Below are 23,707 nucleotides of genomic sequence, written 5' to 3' on the forward strand. Positions count from 1 at the left end.
CGCCGCGCCCCGCCGCCAGGGGGCAGCAGCGCCCCGGAGGGTCCGGCCGCCCGCGCCGAGCTTACCCGATGGGCCCGCGTGAGGCTCAGGTCCTTCATCACCTCCTCGAAGGCCGCCGTCTCCTCCGCCTGCTTCTGGTTGTGCAGCGCGATCTTCTCGCTGAATTTCCGCGGGTTGTTCGAGGCCGCCATCTTCCCCCGTCCGCATCCCCCTCCCCGCGCCGGAGGGGGCACGGCGCATGCGCAGGGGGGAGGGCCGGTGGAGGCGGGCCTCAGCGCGCCTGCGCGGCTCACGGAGGTGAGGGGGCCGAAAGCGCATGCGCCGAGGGGCTGGTGGAAGGAGGGAATGCGGCGAGCACTATTGCGCATGCGCGGGGCGTGGGACAGGGATGGCGGGCAGTGCGCATGTGCAGAGCTTGGGGCTGCCTGTCCTGGTAGCTTGTGCCCGGTTCCCGTACGCTGCATTCCTCTTGTTCCTTGCTTCCCCTCTCCCAGTTGCTCCAGCCCTCCCAGTCTCCTCACCCTCCTCCCCGTCACCATAACGAGGCTGGATGCATTGGTACCAGACACGGGTGGAGCAGGGTACCCTGGGCTTGGTCCTCTGCAGTACCTCAGCAAGAGGATGCAGGGCATTAGGCATGGTGGAGGTGATGCAGCAGCTGGGTACCAAGACGCGGAGTAAAGTTGGGAGGCTTTGCACAGTGTAGATCACAAAACCAGGCTCTTAGTTCCCAGCCTGTGTAAGTGTCCTGTGGGCTGAATCAGAGGAAGTTCTCGTCTAAATTATAGTGGAAAAAGCCTTGCCTTTCTCCCAATGGAGACATGTCTTCCTTCAGGCGTGCCCCTTGGCCTGACGGTCACGACGCTTGTCCTTGCTCGTGTGTCTCTAGGCAGGCACCTCCTGCTCCTCCGGATGGACCTGTACACTAATGAAGTGTGCCCTTGGACCAGTCACATCCACTCTGCAGCCAGGACCTTGGATGACCTACCCACAGCAAGACGCCCAGAGCTCGACCTCTGACGGGAGAGCAGGCTGCGAGGCAAAGATGACCCTGCTGGGATTTGAGCGGGTAGTTGCAGGGAGCCTCGCTGTTTCAAACAGCAGCTTAGGTTGCTAAGCTATCCCTTCCAGCTGCGTTCATGTTGTCTTGGTGTAAAGCACTGTGATACACGAGACCCGTGCAGTAGGCACTAATAAATCCTGACAATGCTAATGTTTCCCAACACCCACACGTTAGCCTTTACGCTTCCTCCTTTTGAGGCAGCGGAGATGAAGGGACAGCCTCCGTTCTGGGGAACCATCCTGTCACCTTCCCACCCCAGCCCCAGCAGTTCTAATGGACTTTTGTACAATGGTGTTTTGGGATGGCCAAGCAATCAGATCAGGCTCAGCAGACCCAGACAATTTCAAGCTCTGCCACTGACCAGCTGGGTGACCCCTTCCACATCACTTCATCTGCCCAAGAGCCCTCCCTTTGAGAAAAAAATAAATAAAAGATCATTAGTTGCCATTACAAAGCTGTGTTGGCTGTAACTGTGTCTATAAATAGCACGAGTAATTATTGTTGCTTTAAACTGGAAGGTAATATTTTACCTTAAATTCTATTTGCTAACCTGTGCTTAATTAAAAGTCATAACTTAGTAGCAAATATGTTATTAAACAAGAATAAATAATGAGATAAGCAGCAAACATCTTAATAATTAACTGCAGTCCGTCGAAGTAAATGGAATTGACTGTACAATATTACAAACAGTGCACAATCTGCATAATGGATCAGAAATACTAATGCAGGTAGAGGTCTTGTGAATTATTTTTGAAACTCATTAAATACATTTATTTTTGCCCGAGGAAGAAAAAAATTTTATAGCAATGAAGGCAATAGCAATCATCCCCAGACCCTAGTATCAATCTGCCCATGTTGCCCATGGCAAGATTAAGTGCTAAAAATTGAACTCAATAGATTCCTCTCTTGTGGGGACTGAGCATCAGGTAGGAGAGACAGTTCCTTGCTTAGCTTTCACTCCAGGGCAGAAGAACCTTTCCCCTCCTCTAACCTCTGCTCCGTTGTGGTGCAGAGATGTAGAGAGTGTTTTGCCCAGGTCTTTACCTTGTGGCTTTCCCTCTTTAGACTGATCAGTTGAGTTACAAGTGATAACCCAGCTTTCTCCCTTGCCTTTCACAGCCTGTGATTTTCAAACCATTTGTTTAATAAACTTCCTTTTAGTAAAGCAATCCTTTGTTTGCTTCTGGAGTCTCTCTCCCACTCACAGCAACACGTTTTGGGGTGTGGGTGGATCTGGACTGCTGCTGAGTGCATGACCTGGCAGACAATGTAAATCTTGATTGCATTAAGGCTTGGCAAGAAGGCACTTCACATCGGCGCCAGGGTTCCCTTTCCCATCAAATGATATATGCCACGTATTGGACAAAATGAGGAGCTGGTGCCAATGAATGTTGTTTATATGCCTTTCCCCCGTTTTCACCTTGAGCACATATGGGCTACATGAGAGCAGCGAGACCTTGCTGGAAAGCTATGGCAGGGCTCCCTAGGGGTGTACCTACCTCCTTCTACACGTGCTGTTATGGAAATGCCTTGTAGACAAGGAACAGAACTTTGTTCTGAAGCAGAGACAGTCAGTGGGGCGCTGCACTCCTGTTGCTCATGTGCACAAGCCACATCCAACTCCACAAACCTGCAGCTTTCACAAGCAGATGCATCCCCATTCCAGACCCGAACATGAGCATGCCCTTCTTGTCTCATTGCAATCTCTCCCAGGTTCTCTGCTGGGAGGTTTCAAGCTACCCTGGGTTGCAATCCCCTATGCCCTTCTATCCCTCTAGATACTGATTATAATTCGTTATGCTGATACAATACTTGTTTATCCAGATGTTGGCTCCCAAGGCATTTCCAGGGTGTACGTACAGGGCTGACTTCACCCATCATTGAAATGCAGCTCCAACCTCTCAACTGAGTCCATGGGTCGCAGACCAGCTCCAATATCAGAAAATGGCAGCCTCTAGGGAAGCCAAGACATGGCCCACCACGTTCCTCTTGCCAACCTAAGCAGACTCCAATCATTCAGCTTTCCTCATATCAAAAACTTCTTCAGCACCTTCATCATTTTTTTGTCCTCCATTTCTGGATTTGGTTTTCTGCTTTCACTTGAGATTCAACACCAGCACTGAACACCATTCCAGAGGCTGCACCAACCACTTACCATGCTCTCAGCACTATTTTCTTTTCCAGTCTTTTAACAAGATTTATAAAAACATGAAAGTAATCCTGGATTCCTCAGAAATCATTTTAATTTTGACAAGCCTTTTATCTTTCAATGCTTTGTAATACTTTGGCAATCATACCAAGGGCTGCCATATGGAGTTACTTTTCTCAGAATCAATACTTGGACTTGTGCCCCACAGAAGCATTAGGTAGTTCGATGGTGTTTGGATACACCGTTCTTCTCAACAGGCAAAAGCAGCTAGGGTGAGCATTCTTCATCCCATCCCCAATCTGGATGGTGGGACACATAACTAAATTCTCATTGCAACAAAGTGAATATGGCTTCTTTGCTTCTGCCCACTCAACTAAGATCCAGTATTGCTGTGAGCTAGTAAAGATGCAATCATGTTGCACCCTAGAAATGGCTGTACAGAAGTGGAAGATGAAATGTTATTTTTATGCATATTTTCGGTCGGCATTAAAAACCTGAGGCAGCAGTAAGAGACATGCACTTTATTGAAACAAACAGAAAACTGGCAAATACTTTTTACCAATGACGGATTACAATGTCACAAAGCAAAGTTGTATATTGGACAGAAAGGCAAGTAAAAAAACAAACCCTTTTCCACAGTTTTCTGCTAAATCAAGGCTCAGTAAATTAAGTGCCATTACTTGCATTGTATAAAGTGGCAGAGAATATTTTTGTATTTAAATCATGTGGTTCAACACCAGAGGTAAGTATTAAAGTGCATATGTAACAGTCTTGGAAACCAAAAGTCCTTTGCAGATATCTCTGAGCACTCATTTACTGTACATTAGATAAAGCTCACACTACAGTAGTCCTCATCAAAGCACATGGTAAACTTAGTGGATCAACTGCAAGAATCTGGCTTCCAGACAGCTCTGCTCAGTTTCTGCATTTGCCCGTGGAAACATGTCTTGGATTAGACTAAAAATCGCAAAACCTTAGATCAGTGATTCTCATCCAGGGTGCCATGGCTGTTAGGTGTGCACACGAGTCCTGAAATAAGAATGTAAGAAAAGTGCCATCATGGGTGTTATGGGGATGGTCCTTCACCAGCCCTGCCTCCAGCAACATGGACCATTTCTATCTGGTCCACTTTGTCACCACTGCATCGGTGCTTACTGGTCTAATTCATCAGCACTGGTGCAAGAAGCTAGGCCTCACCACTGTGGTTTCTTTGCTTAGCACAACATTAAGTCCAAATGAAAAGCAAGGCTTTTTTGCCAGTCGACTTTATATTTAAGGGTCACAAAAACTGGAAGGGGGATGAAACAAAACAGCTGAGTTGGCGCCTGCTGGGCAAGTAGATTAGCACATCTGGAAAATCCCAGCAGTTGCCAAGTGCCACTTGCTTCCTTTTTGTGATGGTCATTTTCACTAGTACAAGCAGTAGCTCTTTGCAGACAGAGTGCTCCCAAGGAAATGGTTTCCTCCCCAATGCTGGATGCACTCCAAATGTCAGAGGTTTACACTCGTAGCAGTATAGCAATGCTAGTATCCTATACCAGCAAAGCCGTCCAAGTGGAGTAGCAGCTACAGCATTAAAACTCTGCCCTGTACCAGTACTTCCCTAAACACATATGCCACACTGGTCAAAGGTCTGTTTTCTCCAAGATATCTGTGTCTACACAAGGCGTTTCTGCAGGTACAGCTCTATCTGGTGGGGTCACGTCTCTTAATGCCCCAGACTGACAGTTATGTTGGTAGAAGTTTGTAGGACAGATCAACCCAGCTGCACGGCTTCGGTCATTAAGGCCCTAATTCAGCAAACACCCACAATCCTAGGTGCAGAGCTGAGTCCAGGTTCAGGAAGGCAGGTGAGCACAACTGAACTTGGAGCACACACTTAGGAGTCATGGGGTCAACCATTACCAATGCTTTGCCAACAGGGCTGGACTCACTAGCAAGCTTAGTTTCCTTCCTGATACAGGGTCAGTGACTCTCAGAACAGTTGCCATTTCTAGCAAGGTTTTAATGATCCCTTTGCTGCTTCAGACTCATCCACTCCACCTCCAGTTCTTCTCTCTGAAACCCCCATCCGTAACAGAATGTGATCCCTAACTTTGCACTATGCAAATGATGGATTCCCAAATGACAGACTCTGAGCTTCAAGCATTTTAACTAACCACTTATCATCTGTCCAAAGAAACCAAACACAGCTCTTCAGCTATTTTCAAGGCCCTGACTCAAGACTATCTAATGAATAGAGTCATGGAAACAAGGCTTGCTTTTTCTGCATTTCATAAAGATATTGTTCACGCCTTGTTATAAAAGCTAGAATAGTTTCTATCTTAGCATGATAGGCAATGTTAAGGATGGGCTTCCCCCACAGCTGCAGCCCTGGACATCAAACAGCAGTCTCTCTCATATCCGAGACATCCTAAAAGTCTCAAATCCTGACAAGAAGTCTCAAACACAGCATCTTCATGCGGTGAATGGGGAAAGGCTACCGCAGGTAACACCAGCCAGCTGTCCTCGTTTCTACAAATAACGAATGAGATGCAAACGCGTGTCAGCTTTTGTGGGGGAAAAGGGGGGTTAAAAAAATATCAACCATTTCCTACCCCTGTTGAACAAGCACTTTGAGCAGATTTCGGTAACCACTTTGCAATCTAGATCTTAGCAGAACAAGGCACGTTGACCTAGAGAGAAGCAGAGGACACGAAGTTCTGACCTAAGCAAGCAGAATGCATTTCCACCTGCCTCACTGGTTGCAGCGCACCCATCCCCTAGCATCTGCTTGCATTTGCTTCCGAGGAAGCCACCAACGTTCACTAGCATCAATTCCTTCCTACAGATCAGGCCCCTGTATCACACATACAAAGCAGGTGGTTTTAGTGCACAAACTGCCCTACTAAATGAGCTGCTCTCTCTCAACCCTCAATAAGCCTGAAAAACACATTGTATGACACGGTTTCATACTGCTGCCATTAGCCCATTTCGTCTGAACATGAGAATTTGGTTCACTGAGATGAACAGATGTTGAACCAGTAAAATTATACCCTTAAAAAGGCTGCCTGTTGAAACAGCACTCCAGCTTTGAGTTATCAGACCATGCTAGTGAGCTGGAGAGAAACTATGCTGTACTTAAGACAAACCAGTGGCAAGCTGTCTTTGTACAGGACATGGATTAGAGGCCTGATGAGAATGTATGTGATAATCATATGAAACACCTCTGGGGAATGTTTCCAAAGCAAAGCGACCAGAAGACAATGCACATCAGCCCCTTCTTAGCTGTAGGACTAGATTCTACTCTAGTTAGTTCAGTGTTGATCTGGAAGAAATCCAATGACTTCAGAGGAAGTACTCCAAATTTACATCAGTGTAGCCAGGAGCTGAGCTTGGCTCTTGGTTTGCATATACTAGTAAGAGGCCATAGAAAATAGGTCTAATTATGTGACAAGGGGTAGGTGTGAGACAGCAACTGCAAGGCCTCAGGGACCAAGCTGCCCCAGGCCATGTTCCATGGCAGAGACCCCAGCAGAGCATGGTAAAACGTTCAAGGTTTGAGTGGTCATGAATCTGGAATTGCGATGGGCTCATAAATAAAAGGTCCAGACCTCACTGCAGAACGCTGCAGAGCCAAAACAATCCACAAAGCACCAGACTTTGCCCTAGTGAGACTCGGTTATTAGTCTGGAATGAAAAACAGAAAATTTGGGGGTCTGCTGTGTGAATGCTGTGCACAGCACTGCTTAAAATGCAGAGCGCGATTCCGCGTTCTCCACAACAGATGGAATTTTGGAGGCTTGGTTTTTTATTAAAAAACCAAGTCCCAGGTGCAGACCTTGCAGGTCAAATTTCTTCCCAAAGCAAACGTCAATAGCAGAGTTACAAATGCCTGGGATGGGATCAAGGATGATGGAGCATTCCAGTGAATGCGACAGACTGCTCCCTCACCCACCTGAACACCCTGAGAGGGGCCCAGCGCAGCCACTGCTTTATTAAATCAAGCTGGCTTCTCCCTCTCCTTGCAGCACCTGCAGTGACCCTCTGTCAAGTCACACAAATGACAGGGAGGGCTATTGTAACTGGCCAAGTTTTGCAAATTAAAACTTGTAATGCCAGATAGAAAAAAAAAAAAAAAAAAGAAGGATCAAACCAGGAGGTGCATTGCAAACCATACCGAGTTCATTTATTTTGATGAGAGTTGCTTGGTTCCAACTGCCAGAGTACTTCCTGGCACACTAGAACACTTTCTGCTGTACACTTTGATTTAAAAATACAGATAATGTTTTAGCAATTTAGGGCCTCGCCACAGGTATTTTCTCTCCATGATGTGCTGCAGAGTGGCAGTCAGCAGAGGTGCTGATGCTAGAGCCCAACACAGCACAGAGGGTGCTGCCTAGCAAGGTGTTCTCAGCAGACCAGTGGTTCTCAACCTTTTTGGACTCAAGGCACCCCTTGGACAATGTCAGCTCTCAGGTTTCACTCGATTTTTGATTACAGGAAAAGAACAGTCATTCTTGTCGCAGAGAACTCAGAAAGCACCCAATAGGCTAGAAGGCTTTTAACAGCCTGGACTCCTATTTGAAATCTCTGGGTTTATCTCGTGAGTCATGTTTGCACACCTAACTGTGCCAACATTGTGTGGCACTCTGGGGCACCCCTGAAATGAGCTCAAGGCACCCCAAGGGGCTGAGGCACCTTGGTTGAGAATCACTGCAGCAGAGAGTCCAGAACTGCAACATCCTCCTCCTGCTCCCAAACACCCTCGGTTTACTGACTTCCAGGGTGTGCTGCAGTGCTCATTTTCCTCCACCCCTGGAAGAGGGGTAGGTGGATGGAACTGGTCAATGCACCGGGGTGGGAGTGTTTGAGCACATTTGCTGTGGGTTGCTTGGACAGAGGCAAGTGTATTTTGTCATGTTAAGTCACTGGCAGCGTGCTCAGTGCTAGTGGAAGGTGCTCCATCCCACTCTAAATCAGAGCATGCACAGTATCCTGCTATTCAATCCTGGAGGACTGGAGCAAGAGCCTTGGGAAATATGTCTGAGGATAGGCTTGCTGGTTCCCGGAGGATTAACTAACTTCTATTGCAGGGAGAAACGGAGGCAAGATTTCCCAGCAGACAGAGCTCTGGGGGAGCGTTAAATGACAAGGCTGCAGGCAGCAGATAGTCCTGAGCACTGGACACTCTGTACACTGCCAAGCACTCTTAATTTTTCTTCCTTTATAGTTTCAAGTACATTTTCAGACCCATAAAATGTCAGAGGATGGGGGCCATTATCTGGGCACAGACAGGAGACTCTGAAGGGACACATGCACTCTGTACAAATACCTAGAACTAATGACGCTTTGCTTTTACCACTCCCCAACTGTTCCAGTGTATTTTAACAAGCTCCTAGTCAGGCTTGCCCCTATGTTTACTGCTGCTTTGAGCCACAAATGACTGGGAGCACAATCAAACACTTATTTGGCTTTGTTCTTCTGAGCGGGGAGAGGCTCCCAGGCCAATGACTTTTTGTACAGGGCATCTCACCGAGCGCAGCCCACCAGACGAACAGCCGGCAACTGAGTTCTGAAGTAAAGAGCAAAGCCAGTCGTTTTGTTTTACCTGGCCCACCAAAAATCAGCATGCACAGCATCATCCAGACGAGCTCCACAGGCTGGTATCAAACAGGAGATTGTTCCCAGCACAGTCCCAAAGCAAGCCAGGCCTGGGGCAGAGGGGAAGGAACGTGCTTCCACAAAAGATCAGGCCTCCTTCAAATACCTAAATGGTCTCAAAGCAGGTTTATCAGAGAACAGACTCCTAACTTACATCCATGTCCCTGCTGAGCCCTCCTGTGAGTCAAAGTGCTGAACTGGGAAAACAAAGCAGCATCACTGCAGGTCAGATTCTGCATTCGTTCAAATTGCTGCCATACAGCAAAAGAATCCAGTTTATTCTCAGGGCAACACAGAGGTTACATACGTAAGAGCTCTAAGGCATCACTATGCACTTCTCAGGAGTGGAATCACCTTTAGTGTGCAGCTTATGTACCAACAGTATTGCAAAAGTCTTACTCCATTTTCTTTCAGTTAAGAACATCCAGAACTTTTACATTTGAGTGTATGAAAAATATTTTATTTCTATAAAAGAATATTTCATTATAGCACTGCTCTGCCATGAGTCTCCAGCCCGGGACTCCAGAAACCCTTGCCTCTGCTCTATCAGGTTGGGGAAGGAGTCCACTTACTGGGCTAGTTTGGTCCAGTTAACAAGCTATTGCAGGTTTTTGTAATAAATGTCCACTCTGGAAGGATGCATGTGTGGACTCCACCCTTTATAAAACCATCCTTCCAGGAATTCATTCTTCTTTTTGTTGTAGTTTTTTTAAACAAGGTGAACTATTTTTTGCAATTATAAAGTCTATTTTTCTTCTGCTCCCTCAACAATTCAGCACACCATCTTGGAAGATTGAAAGGAAAAAATAAATCAAGTCCTTTACCAACAGACTCTCACTGCACCCACCATGCAAGCAATCCAGTTTACTTATTGTAGGGTAGCCTGTGAATACTAGGTCTGTGCAGCTTGGTGAGCCAGGAGAGGTCAGGTCCCAAACTGCATTACTGGCAAAGAAAACATTCTGATTTGAAAGTTTAAACAAAAATAAGGAAGAGCAATCCAGTGGCTCTTTCACACAAACATAGATGCATTTTACAAACAGATAAGGAAGAAAGGCCAGGTTCTTTTTGGGGTTTAGAAACCTAAGAGAGTGTCTTAAACATGGGCAGAGCATGCTAATGAAAACGGATTCCTTGATTTTGTTACTTTCTGGCTCCTACTGGATTACATCTGTTTCCTTTCACATTTTGTCCCTTATTTGATAAGCCTTTTTTTTTGCAGTGTTTCTAGGGCACTAGCATCAATGTCAGCACAAACGGGTGCAGCGTTGTTAACTGCTGCAGAGCCAGAAAGGAGAGTTTACACATCGGTTTTGGCATCTCGCAGCAAAATGGGGGCTTTATCTTTAATCATTCCCTGGCAACCCAGGGCAGGTAGATACAGTAACATTGGCACAAAATCATTTCAACATGTCAGGTTTGGGGCTTTACCAGGCAGCATGCACACTTATTTGTATCGCATCCAAAATAATTTAACACTCAAAGAACAATGATCTTCAAGAGAACTTGAGGTATGAAGCTCATGCTTTGAACAGGTCTGAGCAATGATATATTAGCAAAACAGGCATTGTATACTGCCGCTGAAAGTACGGTCCAGCATTTATATAATACCAGAACCCACCTGCTTCCTCCAAAAGTTGCATCTCCTGTACAGAAAGAATCCAAAGCCCTTGGAACAAAATGCCCAGTAAAGGGAGAGATTTCCAGTGTACTCTCTGGTCAAACTGTTTCGAAGACAGAAACGGGTGGAGAAAGAGGGGGCAACACACACATTCTGAAAGTAGCATTCTGTGTGCAAAAAGCCCCATGCATTTCACAAAAAGCAAAGTGCTTTCACAGTGGATCTCTTGTTAACAAATAAAACAGCTGAGGGTAACAAAACTTGCCATTTCACTGATTTCTGTGGCAGTGAGATCCCAAGTTTATTTCTAAATTAAGAAGGAACCTTGGAGCTTTTGGATAAGCAGCATTCCACCTCTTTGGTTGTATTAAAAAGAAGTTTGGATGAACACATGTAAGTGAAGGGATTTGAAAGACACAGCCAATGGAGTCCTAAAATGCAGTCCCTACATACCCTTGGCCTATATCAGACTGCAAGCACAGCTGAACAGCTGCAGGATTCTTATTGCTGTTGAAGTCAAATGCGTATTGGCAATTAAGAAAATCATACCCTTTTACATACAGCTTCCATACTAAGCTGCCAGCATGTTTTGTCGTGTAATGCACATTTGAGGGCCCCAATAAAACAGGCACGTTTTGACTAGAATATTAAATGATTTGCAGGGATGAGAAGGGGAGGGTCCATTCATCTGTAACGTAAGGGGAAGAGGAAAGAAGTGACACAAACTCTTGGAAGGCAGAGAGAATTTACCCTCTAATGGATAAAGAAAAGAAGCAAGAATGCTTTCAGAATCCAAGCACCTCAACTCTCCTAGTTCCTAGCATCCCCTTATTGCTTCCAGAGGTCAGTATGTTATAAAGATTTTGGTTTTGTTCTATGAAACAACACAACAAAACACACAGCAATGAGTTTTTGGAGCAGAAGACACTTCGGAAGGTCACCTCTGGACACTTAAACATACCACTGTACCTTAGCAAGTACTCCTGAGCGGTCAGTGTTTGTAATGCACAATGTTGTTAAAAAGAAGGGGAGAAACGCCCTCTTCCCCCCCAGAATGAGACAGCACATGTTGCTGCAGCAACTGTTAAGTCTAACTGGCTGACAAGTGCTCCTGATGGAATGTGCTGCCAGACTGCTAGACGAGAGGAAGGTGGAAGGGAATGCAAGCTATTTTCCTCCTTCCCTCACCCACAAAATGCACATTATTTGCAAACAACCACAAAGGAATAACACAGCGTCCTGACAACATGCAACACAGAAGGCGATTTTGTGGGGGGCACAGCCACGCATGGCTACCTCTGGGTCGTCACTTGTGGCAGTATTACTGGAGCACATGCTATGCCAGCAAAAGACTCAGGGAAATGCAGGTCCCTTTCCCATTCATCGGTCTCTGTGTTATACACTTGCACAATGCTCGTGACATTGTTGAGGTGCCAGTTGTAGCCTCCCACAATGTAGATCTTCTTTTCTAACAAGCAGCAACCTGCCTCTGACTGGCCTGCCCGCATCGGGCTCACAGTTGTCCATTGGTCCGTGTCAGGCACGTAGTATTCCACAGCTAAGACATCAAAACAGCGGTCGACATGGTCCATACGGCCTCCCAGAGCATAAATCCTGCTGTTTGCACTGACCATGGCATGGAGGACTCGAGGCTCGTTCATTGGAGTTTTAAACTCCCACTGATCAACTGCCGGGTCATAACAATGCAAGGCTTTTTTGTCTTCCACAGATATCCCGTACCCCCCTGAGATGTACAGCTTGCCTCCCACCGTGGCCCCAGCATGCCCCCACGTCCTGCGCTTGAGGGAGCACACGTACGTCCACTCGTTGTTTTTGGGGCAATACTTCTCAACAGAGGCCAAACTCCCTGACCGGTTCCTGCCCCCCGTGGCATACACCAGGCCATGCAAGACATTCAGCTGGAACTGTATCCTGCTCTCCTGCATGGCCTGAATACGCAGCCACTGGTTTAGGTGAGGGTCATAGCGGTAGCAGATATCGACAGCCCCCTCACCACTCCGGTACTGCAGATGCTGCCCTCCCACCACGTAGACAAAATTATCCAGCACAGCCACGCAGGAATGGCTGCTGCCCACCTCCATCTCAGTCAGCTCCTTGAACTGGCGCATGCTGGTGTCCGGCAAATAGTACACTTTGCAGCTCACCGTCCGGTCGTTGTCTGTGTAAGGGGTGCCACCAAAGGTGATGAGGGACAGGACATCCGAGCGAATGGTGGTCCGAGGGGACTGCATCTCATGCTGGCGGAAGGGCAGGATCTGATAGTTGAAAGCCTCCAGCAAATACTGCCGACACAGGACATCTTCCACCATGATGTCCAGGGTCTGGACGCTGTCTACCAGCTCAGAGGATTTCATGAGTGGGAAGCGAATGTGGCAGAGCACCTGGCTGGCACTGGCACGGCGGGATGGGTCGTATTGCAGCCAGCGGACAGCAGCACGGAAGAGATCTATTTCGCTGCAGCTCTTCAGCTTGTTGCTCTGCAGGAAGAAGACGAGGCGCTCTAGTGGCAGGTGGAGGAAGTCCTCTTCCTCCGAAATCTGGAGGAAGTGTCTGAAGGTGAAAGCATCCACCGACTCCTTCAAGGACGCAAGGCTGAAGGTAGTGGCCATCTGCCCAATATTAAGACACGTCTCAACACTCATAGCAGACTTCAGGAACTCCTCACAGAGCTCCACTACAGGCACCATCTGGAGGAAGACGGCAGCTCCCAGCACATCCTGAATGCAATCCAGATCAAGAGTCACTTCAGCACTGTAAGCAAAGTCTATTATGTGTTTCAGTCCCTTTGCGGATACACCTTTCAGTTCAATCACATCTTGGTTGGCTTCTCTCATCCCACCGGTGAACATTGCCCTGAAGGTCAAGAACACAGAAGAGGTTTTTTCCCCCCAGTCATGTACAAAGCAATGTATCACCCACTTTAACATTTTTTTGGTTAGGGGAAGGGAGAAATCAAAGCAAGGCATTTTTAAAGAACCAACAGCAGAGAGAGACAGAAGCAGTGCTCACCTGACGAGCTAACAATGAAGTGGTTCAGTTATATAAAAAAAAATGATGGCCCAGTCCTGCCATCTTTGACATCCTTCTGAGTAGAGCTAGTCCCCAGCAGGACACTGTCACTTCACAAAACAGGTCCCTTAGGGAGGCAGAGGTACAAACCATCCCTCCACATATCTCTTTGTCTGAGGGTCTTCAGCAAAAAAAAAAAAGTAACGAAGACACCCAAACTGAGCCTCAGAAGCAACATTTGTGCCTTTAAAAAGATTCATGCCCCTAACAGACCTGCAAAAACCAAGCAATGAGCGCACACCAATAGTCTTGGTATTACGTGTACACAGGGAGCGTGTGAGCTGATGCCAAGAACACGTGTTTCCAAAGGCACTGCTATTTGGAAGTTCACTGCTTCTTGGAGTTCGCATACTGCCACCCCTTTCACACATGGATCTATTGTGTGCTCGTTATGAAATGGCTTTAGGATTCTTTGTGGCCAGCAGCAAGGGAAAGCCACTGAGGATTGACGCTTCACTTTAAAATTCCTTGTGGTAACCTTACAGAGAACTACGGGGAGCAATGCTGGACTCTCATGGAGGCACCCCCAGGAAGCTAATGCCCACCAGCATCTGGCCTCATGGCTAGATTTCACGCCAAAAGTGGGTAGATGTCATCCCAAAGAGGGCATCCATTGCCAAGACTTGGTCCCTAACAGAGACATCGGGACAGGACCATCAGTGCCTTTATTGGAAGGAGTCCAGAACTAAAGCACAGACATTTGCTCCAACTACACACCTCTCTGCAAGCCAACGTGACTGCTTGGATATTTTTTGGAGCTTTGTTCCCCTCTCCTGAACACATGAGTTGCGACATCCTCAGAACGCCTCTGTTATATTGCAGCATCACAGCAGGGGGCTAGCAGGCAATTAAAAAACAGTATCTGGTTACAGCACAGCTGTGAGCACATCAGTTGACCAGGCCATGCAGAGCTTAGCCCTGGATCCCCTCATCAGGAGGTTTCTAAACTCCACAGGATGTGCGTACCGAGCCGAGCGCTGCAGAAAACCTAACTGCTCTTCCATGGCAACACCGTTTCCCAGACACGGTCTGTGGGCACGACAGGGGTAGACCTAGTGTGCCCTTGGCGATGCACGCTAAGGGTTGCACAGGCTGCTAGACGCTCAGACCACTCGAGTGTACTTCTACCCAGATGCAACTTACCCGAAATCCAAGGGTGTGCTGAGTAAGGAACCAAAGGCTGAATAATTAGAAAGAACTAGGAATCTGCATGCGACTCCCCTCAGACATAGGGCCCCCTCAACTTTATCCTCCTGTTTGCAGGGGAAGTTCCACCACTCGGCCGGATTTGTACCTCGTCTAAGGTGCAGGGCAGCTGGGGCCACCACAGGAAGCTGCACCGGCTTGGAGAAGCAATAACACTAAGACAGCAGGGGAAGGAAGGATGGTCCCCAGCTGCCCCACAACTACCTCGCAGTTTGGAGGAGTGAGACTCTCTGGAGCGACTGTCAGACACATTCACCAATGAACTTTGCTCTTATTTTAAAAGCCCCTAACAGGAGGTCAGGGCAGCCTGGAGCGAGGGAAACTGATTTAATTCCTTCAGGGAATTAGGCTCAGAAGTAAAGAAATGGCTTTGGAAATCCAACAGAAGGGGAACTGAGATTCTCCTGCCCAAGCTGTGCCAGAGGGTTAGTACTTGGACAACGGAAGAGCTCTAGGATGTGAGCAGTGAGAGAGCTGGGTAGAAAACTGACTTTCCACAGCCCACTGACCAGAAACGCTGCTAATTGACTTGGTTTGTCCATACAGCAGATGGGGGCGTTCAACTACAATCCCAGCGAGTCTCCCACCTTTCACAGCAGCAGGATGCTTCTGATCCCTCCTCCCCGGGAAGAGGTAGACAAGTGTATGTATGCATTATGTGGAGCGAGGCTGAATGAGAATAAGGGAGCAGGCAGGCAGAAACTGTCACATAATGCAATTCCTTTAAAAGGTGTTACAGTTCTGAACTACTGATTACATAAAAGCAGTGAAAAGGCATTAATTGCTTCTCCCCCTTTTCCAAATAAAAAGTGTTCTAAAAGGCTGGATTCCTCTGCCATTGTTCCCCCGGACAGCGCTACTTAACACATGCGAGTTAGAAAAGCAACCGACGAGGCAATTATGGCTCGACAGAGAAAAGGCTACAAGCAGCAGTGCCGCTCCCAGCGTTTATGAATACAAATGGCACTATTAGCATTTGGTGGAAGATCATCTCCATCGTTAATCGGCCGCCGATTAGGGAGTGTAATAAACCTTGAGGGCTCACATTACTTAAAAATAAATAAATAACCCAAGAAGCCCCAGCCCCTGAATCAGCTCAGAAAACATGTACCAGGCAGCCATTACCAGAGCAGCTGCAAAACGCAGGGCAAAAGGACCAAAACGACTTGCCGGCACACAGCACACTACATGCTCTTGACCACCCTGGATTGCCAGCCCATCCTCTTAGGCCATAGAGGAGCTCACACTTTCAGGCATGGCAGGCTCCACCTTCCCAGCCCTTGCTACCTTCAGCTCAGGTGCAAAGGTTGCTCCACCAGCATGCCAACCAGCCCAAAACTCATTCAGCACACATATGGTTCAAAATACCCACTACCCTTCTGCCTGCATGACCTGTTATGACTGAAACAGCTGGTCTCTGGCTCCAGAGGAAATCCTTACCCCCACTGCACTTCACAGTAATGAAAATGGATGATTAACAACAGCTTGACCAAGAGGCAGGTGGGATCAGTGGTTAGATGCTAGTTTAAGACTGAACACCCAGGTTCAGTTCTCTGCTCTGCAACAGACTGCTCCACATGATCCCAGGGCAGGTCTTCTGACCTTGGTGCCACAGCTCCCCATTTACACCAAGGGGCAACTGCACCATCCTACCTCATGAGGGACCAGGGGTGCATGTGCACACCGGGCTGAGAGGGACTCCGACACTCAGGGATCAGGGGGCTATGAGCTAGAAACAGAAAGGAACCCTGAAGACTCCAAGGAACAAAGACTAACACTTGCATTTCTGCTACTGAACTCCACCCTTTGAGCTGTTCTGTTGTGGCCACACATCCAGCTCACGACATATTTCAGCGCCACCCCATGCTGCTTCTTAACCAGTTGGAAAAGCCACTGCTCAGTGGGCCAAGGCCTATTTCCCTCCCCAAAGGCAACAACTGTTGCTGCTGCAGCCCAGGAAAGGAAGGCACAACTAGAACTGGAACTCAAGCCTCTGCCCAACTACCACAGGGGACCAGCCTTGACAGGCCCACAGAGGGACAGATTCTGGTGCCCGTATCCAAGAGAGAGAGATGCTCACTCGACAAGGGATGGGAGCACGGTGTCACCAAGGGTACTGGCATCCCACCTGCAACATTCGGAGCCAGCACCTCCCCCAACTTCCCCAGCACAAGAGGGAAAAGGCAAAGGCAGAGACGTCTGGGTCTGCTTCCCTAACAAATTCTCACCTGAAGTAGTCGCTGCAGGCAGCCAAGACAACTTTATGAACCTGAAACACTTCATTATTTATAGTGAGGATGACATCAAGCAGTTGAGCCTGAGCTCGGAGCGAGGCCAGTCCCTGCAGCAGAGTGATGCTGTGGCCAGGAGCAGAGAACGTGCATTTCAGGGCGCTGTTCTTGTCAGCCATGCTAAAAACAGAACAAGAGAAACAGACTGGTTTTTAAATTAAACAAAAACGTGTGACGCACCTGGGGAATTCTGTGCTGGGGAAGATGCTGTAACACGGAACTGTTTGAAAGCAATCACGCTGGGTTCTCAGGCTCAAATGCAGCACACAACGTTGTGACGTCAGTCACCGAGCTGTAATCCTCCCCCTTCCCCCCAAAACAGATTTCCCAATTTCTAAATTACATTTTCACGTGACTGACAACAAGCTGTCAGCTGTGGATTACAGGGGGCTGCTCCGCACAAGGAAAGCAACAGTCAAAACTTCAGCAAACAGGGCCAAACACTGGGAGGAAATGGCTGGGGCATGAAAATTAATCTAGAGTAAGAGAGGATATGACTTTAAAGCCAATTAAACATTCTAGAAGAAGAGTATCCATATCTGGAGTTAGGCCAAAACAGTTCATCAGGAATAGCTCTTCAGGAGTAACTCCATGTGAAGACAAACCTGTGGTTTTAGCGCGCACACTATGCTAAAACAACTGCTGTTTACATGTATGGGTAACATGCAAAAGGATCCAACAGTAAAGAATCCTTTAGATAAAACAAACCTCACAGCATGAAGAGGGGTGCCCAGTTTTCTGGGCTGACTGAAAAGTACCACCACAGCATTTTTACAAAACCAGAACACTGACGTCGGAAGCCTTCGGTCCAGATGAGACGATACAAACCACAGGAAACAGAATAGGAGGCTACCAAGAAACCCCAGGCAGGGAGCACAGGAACACGCACGGTGTTGCATGTGAGCACTGCAGCTACTGAAAAGGGATTTGTGATAAAAAGCAGGTTTGGCTCAAACTGATCTCTGCGTCGTACCACAGGGCACAAATTGACGGTGCTAAACACGTCAACCGCACGTCAACGGTGCGTTATGCTGTATCGCCTTGCTTTCCACATACTGAACGCCACTAGAAACGAAGAGGAGGAGGAGGAGGGACAGCAGCTGATGCCAGAGACTCCAGAAAATGCAAAAGGAAGGCCTGAACACCTGACAGTGCCTTTGCCAGGCAGTCTGTGTCTTGCTTAAGATCTGCATGTACTGCACACTAAACACAAGCTCTCTCAAAAGCACGCTCTGAATTGCAGAGTAAAGGGCCTTGGGCACACAGTGCTGATAAACAATTCATCCCTTTTGGAAACTGCTCCTTTTACAGCACATAGGACTGGAGCATTTCTGGGATTATCCTTCTTCACCTTCTTAGATGGATAGCATGACAGCCCCCCCACCAGTAAACAGGAGACCTCTGCAGCCAAGAAAACAAGTTGAGGTTTGTTTATTTTTCCATCAAGGGCTGAACAGAGTAACTCCGCAGCATGTCAAGTCCTCGCTGGTCCATCCAGCAAGGTGAAGTGGTTCTCTGTATGAAGGAGACAGAACACTTTATCTTTTATAAACAGTAAAAAATAAAAAGCCACCTTCACATAAACACCACCCCTGCTTTCAATCCAGAATGCTTCCACAGCCCAAAATGCTTTATGAACCAACTTCAGGCAGACTCAAACTTGCTTGCAAGATCGGGGCCTTTCACACAGTTATACCTGTAAATCATAAACCAGGTCTGTTACTCTCCTTCCCCTTCCCCTCTAGCATCTTTTTAGCCTCCATGCATACAGCTGCAGAAGACCAGCATGGTTTTGGTCTCCAGGGGCTGCCCATGCTTCTGGCCAGTGCTCTCAGCAGCCCAGTGATAGCATGCATGGCATCTGGTGAAAGGGACTGGCTGACTCTGGGGCTCGAAAGGGACAGACCGCTTTTCATTCCTACACTGCTGGTCTGAAGCCAGGCTGAAGCAGACTGAAAGTAACCCTCACATGAGAACCGCTTTGAACCCCACATGAAAGGAGTTGGGTAGGCCTGGATATGGTGCACATCACAAAAGGTCAATTGCTGTTACTGGTTTATCTATACTGGGCCAGCGCGTCATACCTGAAACCTTGCCAGCATCCTAGCTGACACAATGTTTAATACAGTTTTCCCTTTGTGTGGGCAAGGATAGTCATGTTTAAAGACATGTTAGCTGGCTGTCGTTAACCGTAGGGGATCAGCATTCATCACTACATTTTCCCAGCAGGGACAAGGTCACGGAAGCTAAATGGTAGTCTAAGCCTTGTCCCTAGACAGGACACCAAGCAGCACTGTTATGCCAGTATAACTCCTCATCTGGCAAAATTCCCTAGAATAAAGTCTTTTTTTTTTTTTTTCCAGAATAACAATTCTGCTTTGTGAACTGAGTGAAATAAAGACATTTTTGTGACTTGGACTTTGAGGGATTTCCAGTTTGAACTACAGAGAATATGGCAATCACTGGGCTGACCTTAGCATCAGCTGAAGCAAGAAACTACATCATTTCCCTGGCCACTTTTCCTCTTCTCTTCCCACCACTACATGTGATCTGAGATGGATTCCAAACAGAGGAACAAAATTAAACATGCAACTAATTAATCATTGTCACTACATTTACACTGATTATTAAAGAACATCAAAGCTGGAATTAAAGGCTTAACAAGTGTCAGTTCGTGTTTCAGCATATACTGTCAACCCAGCAGGCCCAGCTACAGTCATACCAGCCTGGATAAAAAATTCCAGCAACTGCATCAAGAAAAAGACTTTTTGGAGACCTTGTGCTCAGCCTCCTGGTACTCTCCTTCTGCAACAAGCTGTCTGGGCAAGGACTAGCTATGCCACCAGCAAGCCCCTGCACCCTAAATCAGCATCTTATCCAGATTTACTCCCCACTCCACACAAGTGATGCCTGATATCTTTTCATATAGGAGAAATGCAAGGTGGTTGTTGAGTTTCTTGCTCAGGGTAAATTTCTAATGGCTGCTGCCCCCGAGACAGACAAGCTTGTGCAGGCGCAGCACACCTGGGTGAGGTGCAAAGAGGAAAGGGAGCAAAGATACAACACGTGCTTGTTTCCATGCGTGAAACATGCAGCGTCCCAGCTTTTTCGGGCCACGATTTCTGGCTCCTGAGCATCTGTAGAGCACTGCAAGCACTGAGCCCTCCAAAAATGTTTTGGTGAAGACAATGTCACGCCAAGAGATGAACTATGCAGTGGCACACATGGTCGGAATATAAAGGGCTTTCTTGTGGAATATTTGAAAAGCAGCATTATAGATATTTTGCTAATGCAGCTTGTTTAATGCCTTCTGTTTCATGCCTATGCAAAAACACACTCAGATTCCAATTTCTAAACTACAATTAAGACACTTAAAATCAAAACAAAAGTCAAACTCCCTCAGATAAGTCAGTGGTAGCCATGGTTACCGTAATATTTTGGATCCTTAGGCTTTATACCACACGCCCAAACGATAAAGTCGTTGAGTTCTCAGCACCTCGCAATGACAAATGCTACATTAGAGCAATAAGGCTAAATGCATTACTGAAGAGTTTGCTGTTTCAGGGAATCATATCAATATATTTTTTACTTCCAGATGATATTTCTATGTCTGCCTTCTTTCCCTTCTCCTTCACAAGGCACCAAAACACATTACAGGGCTTGTTCACCGCCAAACTTACAAGGCTTGGAATTGGGGTGGGAAGGAATATTAGCTGCCACTAAACCACATGACTTTTAAAAATACCTGCCCTGTTAACCTACTTACACTCCCATCACTGGTCCCCCCCCTCAGAAACAACTTTCACCATTTCAGGGTCCAACTTAACAACAGAAAGCACTCAGCCATCAGCAGCTAATAAAATATTAACACAGGAAGTGGGATAGGGAAAAGCACGCCCCCCCGCCCCCCAGGAAGGAACATGAATAACATCATTTCACTCTCACATCTTTGCTCCCTCTTCCATCTTCCCCTTCCATCGTCTTTCCCCACCCAAGACACCCAAGTTCTTTATCTTTGCTAACTGATACATCCGAGGAAAAAGCCTGTGGCTGATGTCTTAGACCAAGTGTCAAAAGCAACAATTGTTTTGGGATACTGAAGCTGTGATACTTGAAACGAGCCTGAATTTCAGGGGGACCAGCACTTTCTGAAAGCTCAGGCTCTGCTGGGATGACCGAAGCTCGTCCGCCAAACTTATTAGCTGCTTTTGAAAGCCTTGCTCTGTCTTTTTACATTTCAAGCCCCAGAGCTTCGGCAAATCTGTCTTTTGGAGCAGGAAGAGGAATTCACTTTTGTTATTCTTATAAAAAAACTGCTTTCACACACTATTTCAAATAAAATGTACTGATTTTTATTTGTACTGCAGCGGTATTTAAAAGCCTCAGTCTGCTGAAACCCCGTAAGACCAGGGGTTGTTAAAAAAGCTCTCAGAGTAGTAGACGTGACAAAGAAAGGATGGGAGGAAAAGGCCATCACTGTCACTGTTTTACAGATGGTGAACTGAGGTCCACATAGATTATATGGACTTGCCCTAGGTCACACACTGTATGTGGCAGAAGCCTTGTTTCCTGAGTTCCTGTCGTAAGTACACGTCTGGATCCCTAAGAACAAACCAGCAATGCATTTCGGTGCACACTTCAGCATGTGTTTATGTCTCACCAAAATCCTTGAGACCCAGTACAAAAAATTTAAATGTTTTCCTAACTCAGAGCCTGACGCTTTGCTAGTTCACAGCTGGAGCCCAGGAGATCCCTGATTGTCAAAGGTAAGGGAAAAACTCCGAGAAGCCAAGTCTTTTCATTCCATTTTCAAAAGTTATTTTTCACCTCCTGGGAGCTCCCGGACACATTTCTAAATTGCTTTGTTTTCTGTTCTTTTAGAAAAGAAGCTGGACTCATGCCGGATTCCAGCACACACGGATATATTCTGCCACTGGATTTCAATCAGTAGATTGTTCTCAAGCCAAAGGCGTAGGATTCTGGTTTCTGTTAAAAGCCCTAATCACACTGGAAGCTGGTCCAAAGTTGATTGGCCCACAGAAAAAAAAGCCAAGAAGTGGAGATGAAATATTTGAACACGCTCAGCTCGATGCCACTTCTGGTCTCCATATGAGAGATTGGTCAGTACATGCTGTACCCTGGATGCACTGGGACAGCAACAGGATTTGTGAGAAATGGTGCTGCTGATGTGCCAGCTTCATCCCTGCGCCAGTGTAAGGACAGCTTGGAAAACACAGCTTTGGGGCATAGAAAAAAATAGGCCAAGGGAGGCCCTGGCCCTACCCCAAACCATCCTCTGGCCCTTCCATGCCCTCCACCTCCCACCCACAGCTGCAGCATGGACAACTTGGAGGTGGCAGAAGAGCCGCTGAGCCCGGGTGGCCCCTGTGCTTAGTTAGGGTACAGCCCTTGGCGTGGCGATGCTGCGACTAGCATGAAGGGGGGGCAGGCCAACCGTGAAGACAGTCCGATGAGAAAGAACAGGACCATTATGGTTCTATTCATGCTACGTGCTTGCAGCCAGGGGTTCTGCAAAGATGCTTAAAAAAATAATGGCTGATAAAGATGACATTACAAGCAGGCCGAAATTTAATCCTGCCTGGCTGCCAGAAAGAACAAATACAAAATTATTCTAAGCCAACACGTTATTTGGCAGCTCCAGAGAGCTTCAAAACATAAAAATCTGTCTGGACAGGCCAAACACGGGGACCACAAGAAAAATGGAAATGCCTCAGCCAGTGCAAATGACTATATGGGGAAGTCTGACAAAATACACACCCCATGTTCCTGGCATATGTGAGGAAACGTGTGCGGTTGATAGATACACAAATGACCTCTCCTATAATCATGGCCTTAATTCTCCTGATCTGTCTCTAAACTAAAAGCAAACTAGACACTAGTTTAAACCAAGCCAAAGAAATCTGACCAAAACGACAAAAACAGGATCCTTTTTCATAATGATAATCTTTTATCTGCATCCTGGTGGCTCCCGGGGGTCCTACAACAGGACGCATGGTGCTTTTTTATTTTTAATCTAGCATTTGTTTATTTTCATACCTAATGCGAAGCCAGCTGAATACAAACATCATATGATCAGACACGTTTCCACACGGCTGTGCAAAAGCCGAGAGGCACCTAGTGGTGCCAAGCAGCACAGCATGCAAGAGGGACACGAAGCCACGGTTTTGCCATTCAGTGCGGTGATCTCTCTGTATCCCAAACATACATTAACTACTTGGGTTTTTTCTCCTGTTGTTCCTTGTAATAGTTCTAGTTCAAAGTTACATGCTCATGCGTTAACAACAGAACAGCACACAACGGGATATCCTCCCTGAATCCACGATGCCCACTGTTCTCTCCTTTGATTCCACTCAAACTTGCTCACCTACCAGGAATCACGGACGGCCAGTACGAGTCAGTTGGAGACAGCTGATTTTATTTCTTAAAAAGCCCACTGATAGCCCTATACTTATGGTTCCTTCCAGTTGTGTAAATGATCCTTCTCAGTCTATGTAATCCAAGTGAGGGATATGATCATATGGATCTCTTCCCTCCTGTCCTTATCTATATTGATGAATCTTTCAAAGTTAACATTATTTGGAATCGGTGAATCGTGAAGCAGCTTCCAATGTAACCAGCCAATA

At 47.0% G+C, this 23,707-nt stretch overlaps 2 protein-coding genes across 4 annotated transcripts in view; both read right to left on the reverse strand.

Moving 5' to 3' along the window:
• The window catches only part of CRTC1 (CREB regulated transcription coactivator 1), a 75,346-nt gene extending 75,114 nt beyond the window's left edge, over positions 1–232 (reverse strand). For 2 of the 3 annotated variants that reach the window (XM_019513629.1, XM_019513628.1), the window contains exon 1: positions 66–231. In XM_019513629.1, the coding sequence (XP_019369174.1) occupies positions 66–191 (126 nt within the window). In that variant the 5' untranslated portion in view covers positions 192–231. Of the gene's footprint in view, positions 1–65 lie in introns of all 3 variants that reach the window. The other variant, XM_019513627.1, reaches the window with a different exon arrangement.
• Positions 233–9,581: 9,349 nt separating this feature from the next.
• On the reverse strand, positions 9,582–17,500 carry KLHL26 (kelch like family member 26). The gene is made up of 2 exons (XM_019513630.1): positions 17,001–17,500; positions 9,582–13,350 (listed from the first exon to the last, which is right to left on the reverse strand). The coding sequence occupies exons 1-2, from the start codon at positions 17,180–17,182 to the stop codon at positions 11,769–11,771; spliced, it is 1,764 nt and encodes a 587-aa protein (XP_019369175.1). The 5' UTR covers positions 17,183–17,500; the 3' UTR covers positions 9,582–11,768.
• Positions 17,501–23,707: the final 6,207 nt, after the last annotated feature.

This window comes from Gavialis gangeticus, unplaced genomic scaffold (assembly GCF_001723915.1).
Source record: "Gavialis gangeticus isolate Ggan-Ray unplaced genomic scaffold, GavGan_comp1, whole genome shotgun sequence".
Lineage (NCBI taxonomy): Eukaryota > Metazoa > Chordata > Crocodylia > Gavialidae > Gavialis > Gavialis gangeticus.

What these genes read in the sequence shown, in the direction of transcription:
- KLHL26 (XM_019513630.1), bottom strand. Translation starts at nt 17,182, where the DNA reads ATGGCTGACAAGAACAGCGCCCTGAAATGCACGTTCTCTGCTCCTGGC. An exon ending in GCCTGCAGCGACTACTTCAG is followed by an intron (nt 13,351 to 17,000) that starts GTGAGAATTTGT and finishes CTTGACCTTCAG; the next exon opens with GGCAATGTTCACCGGTGGGA.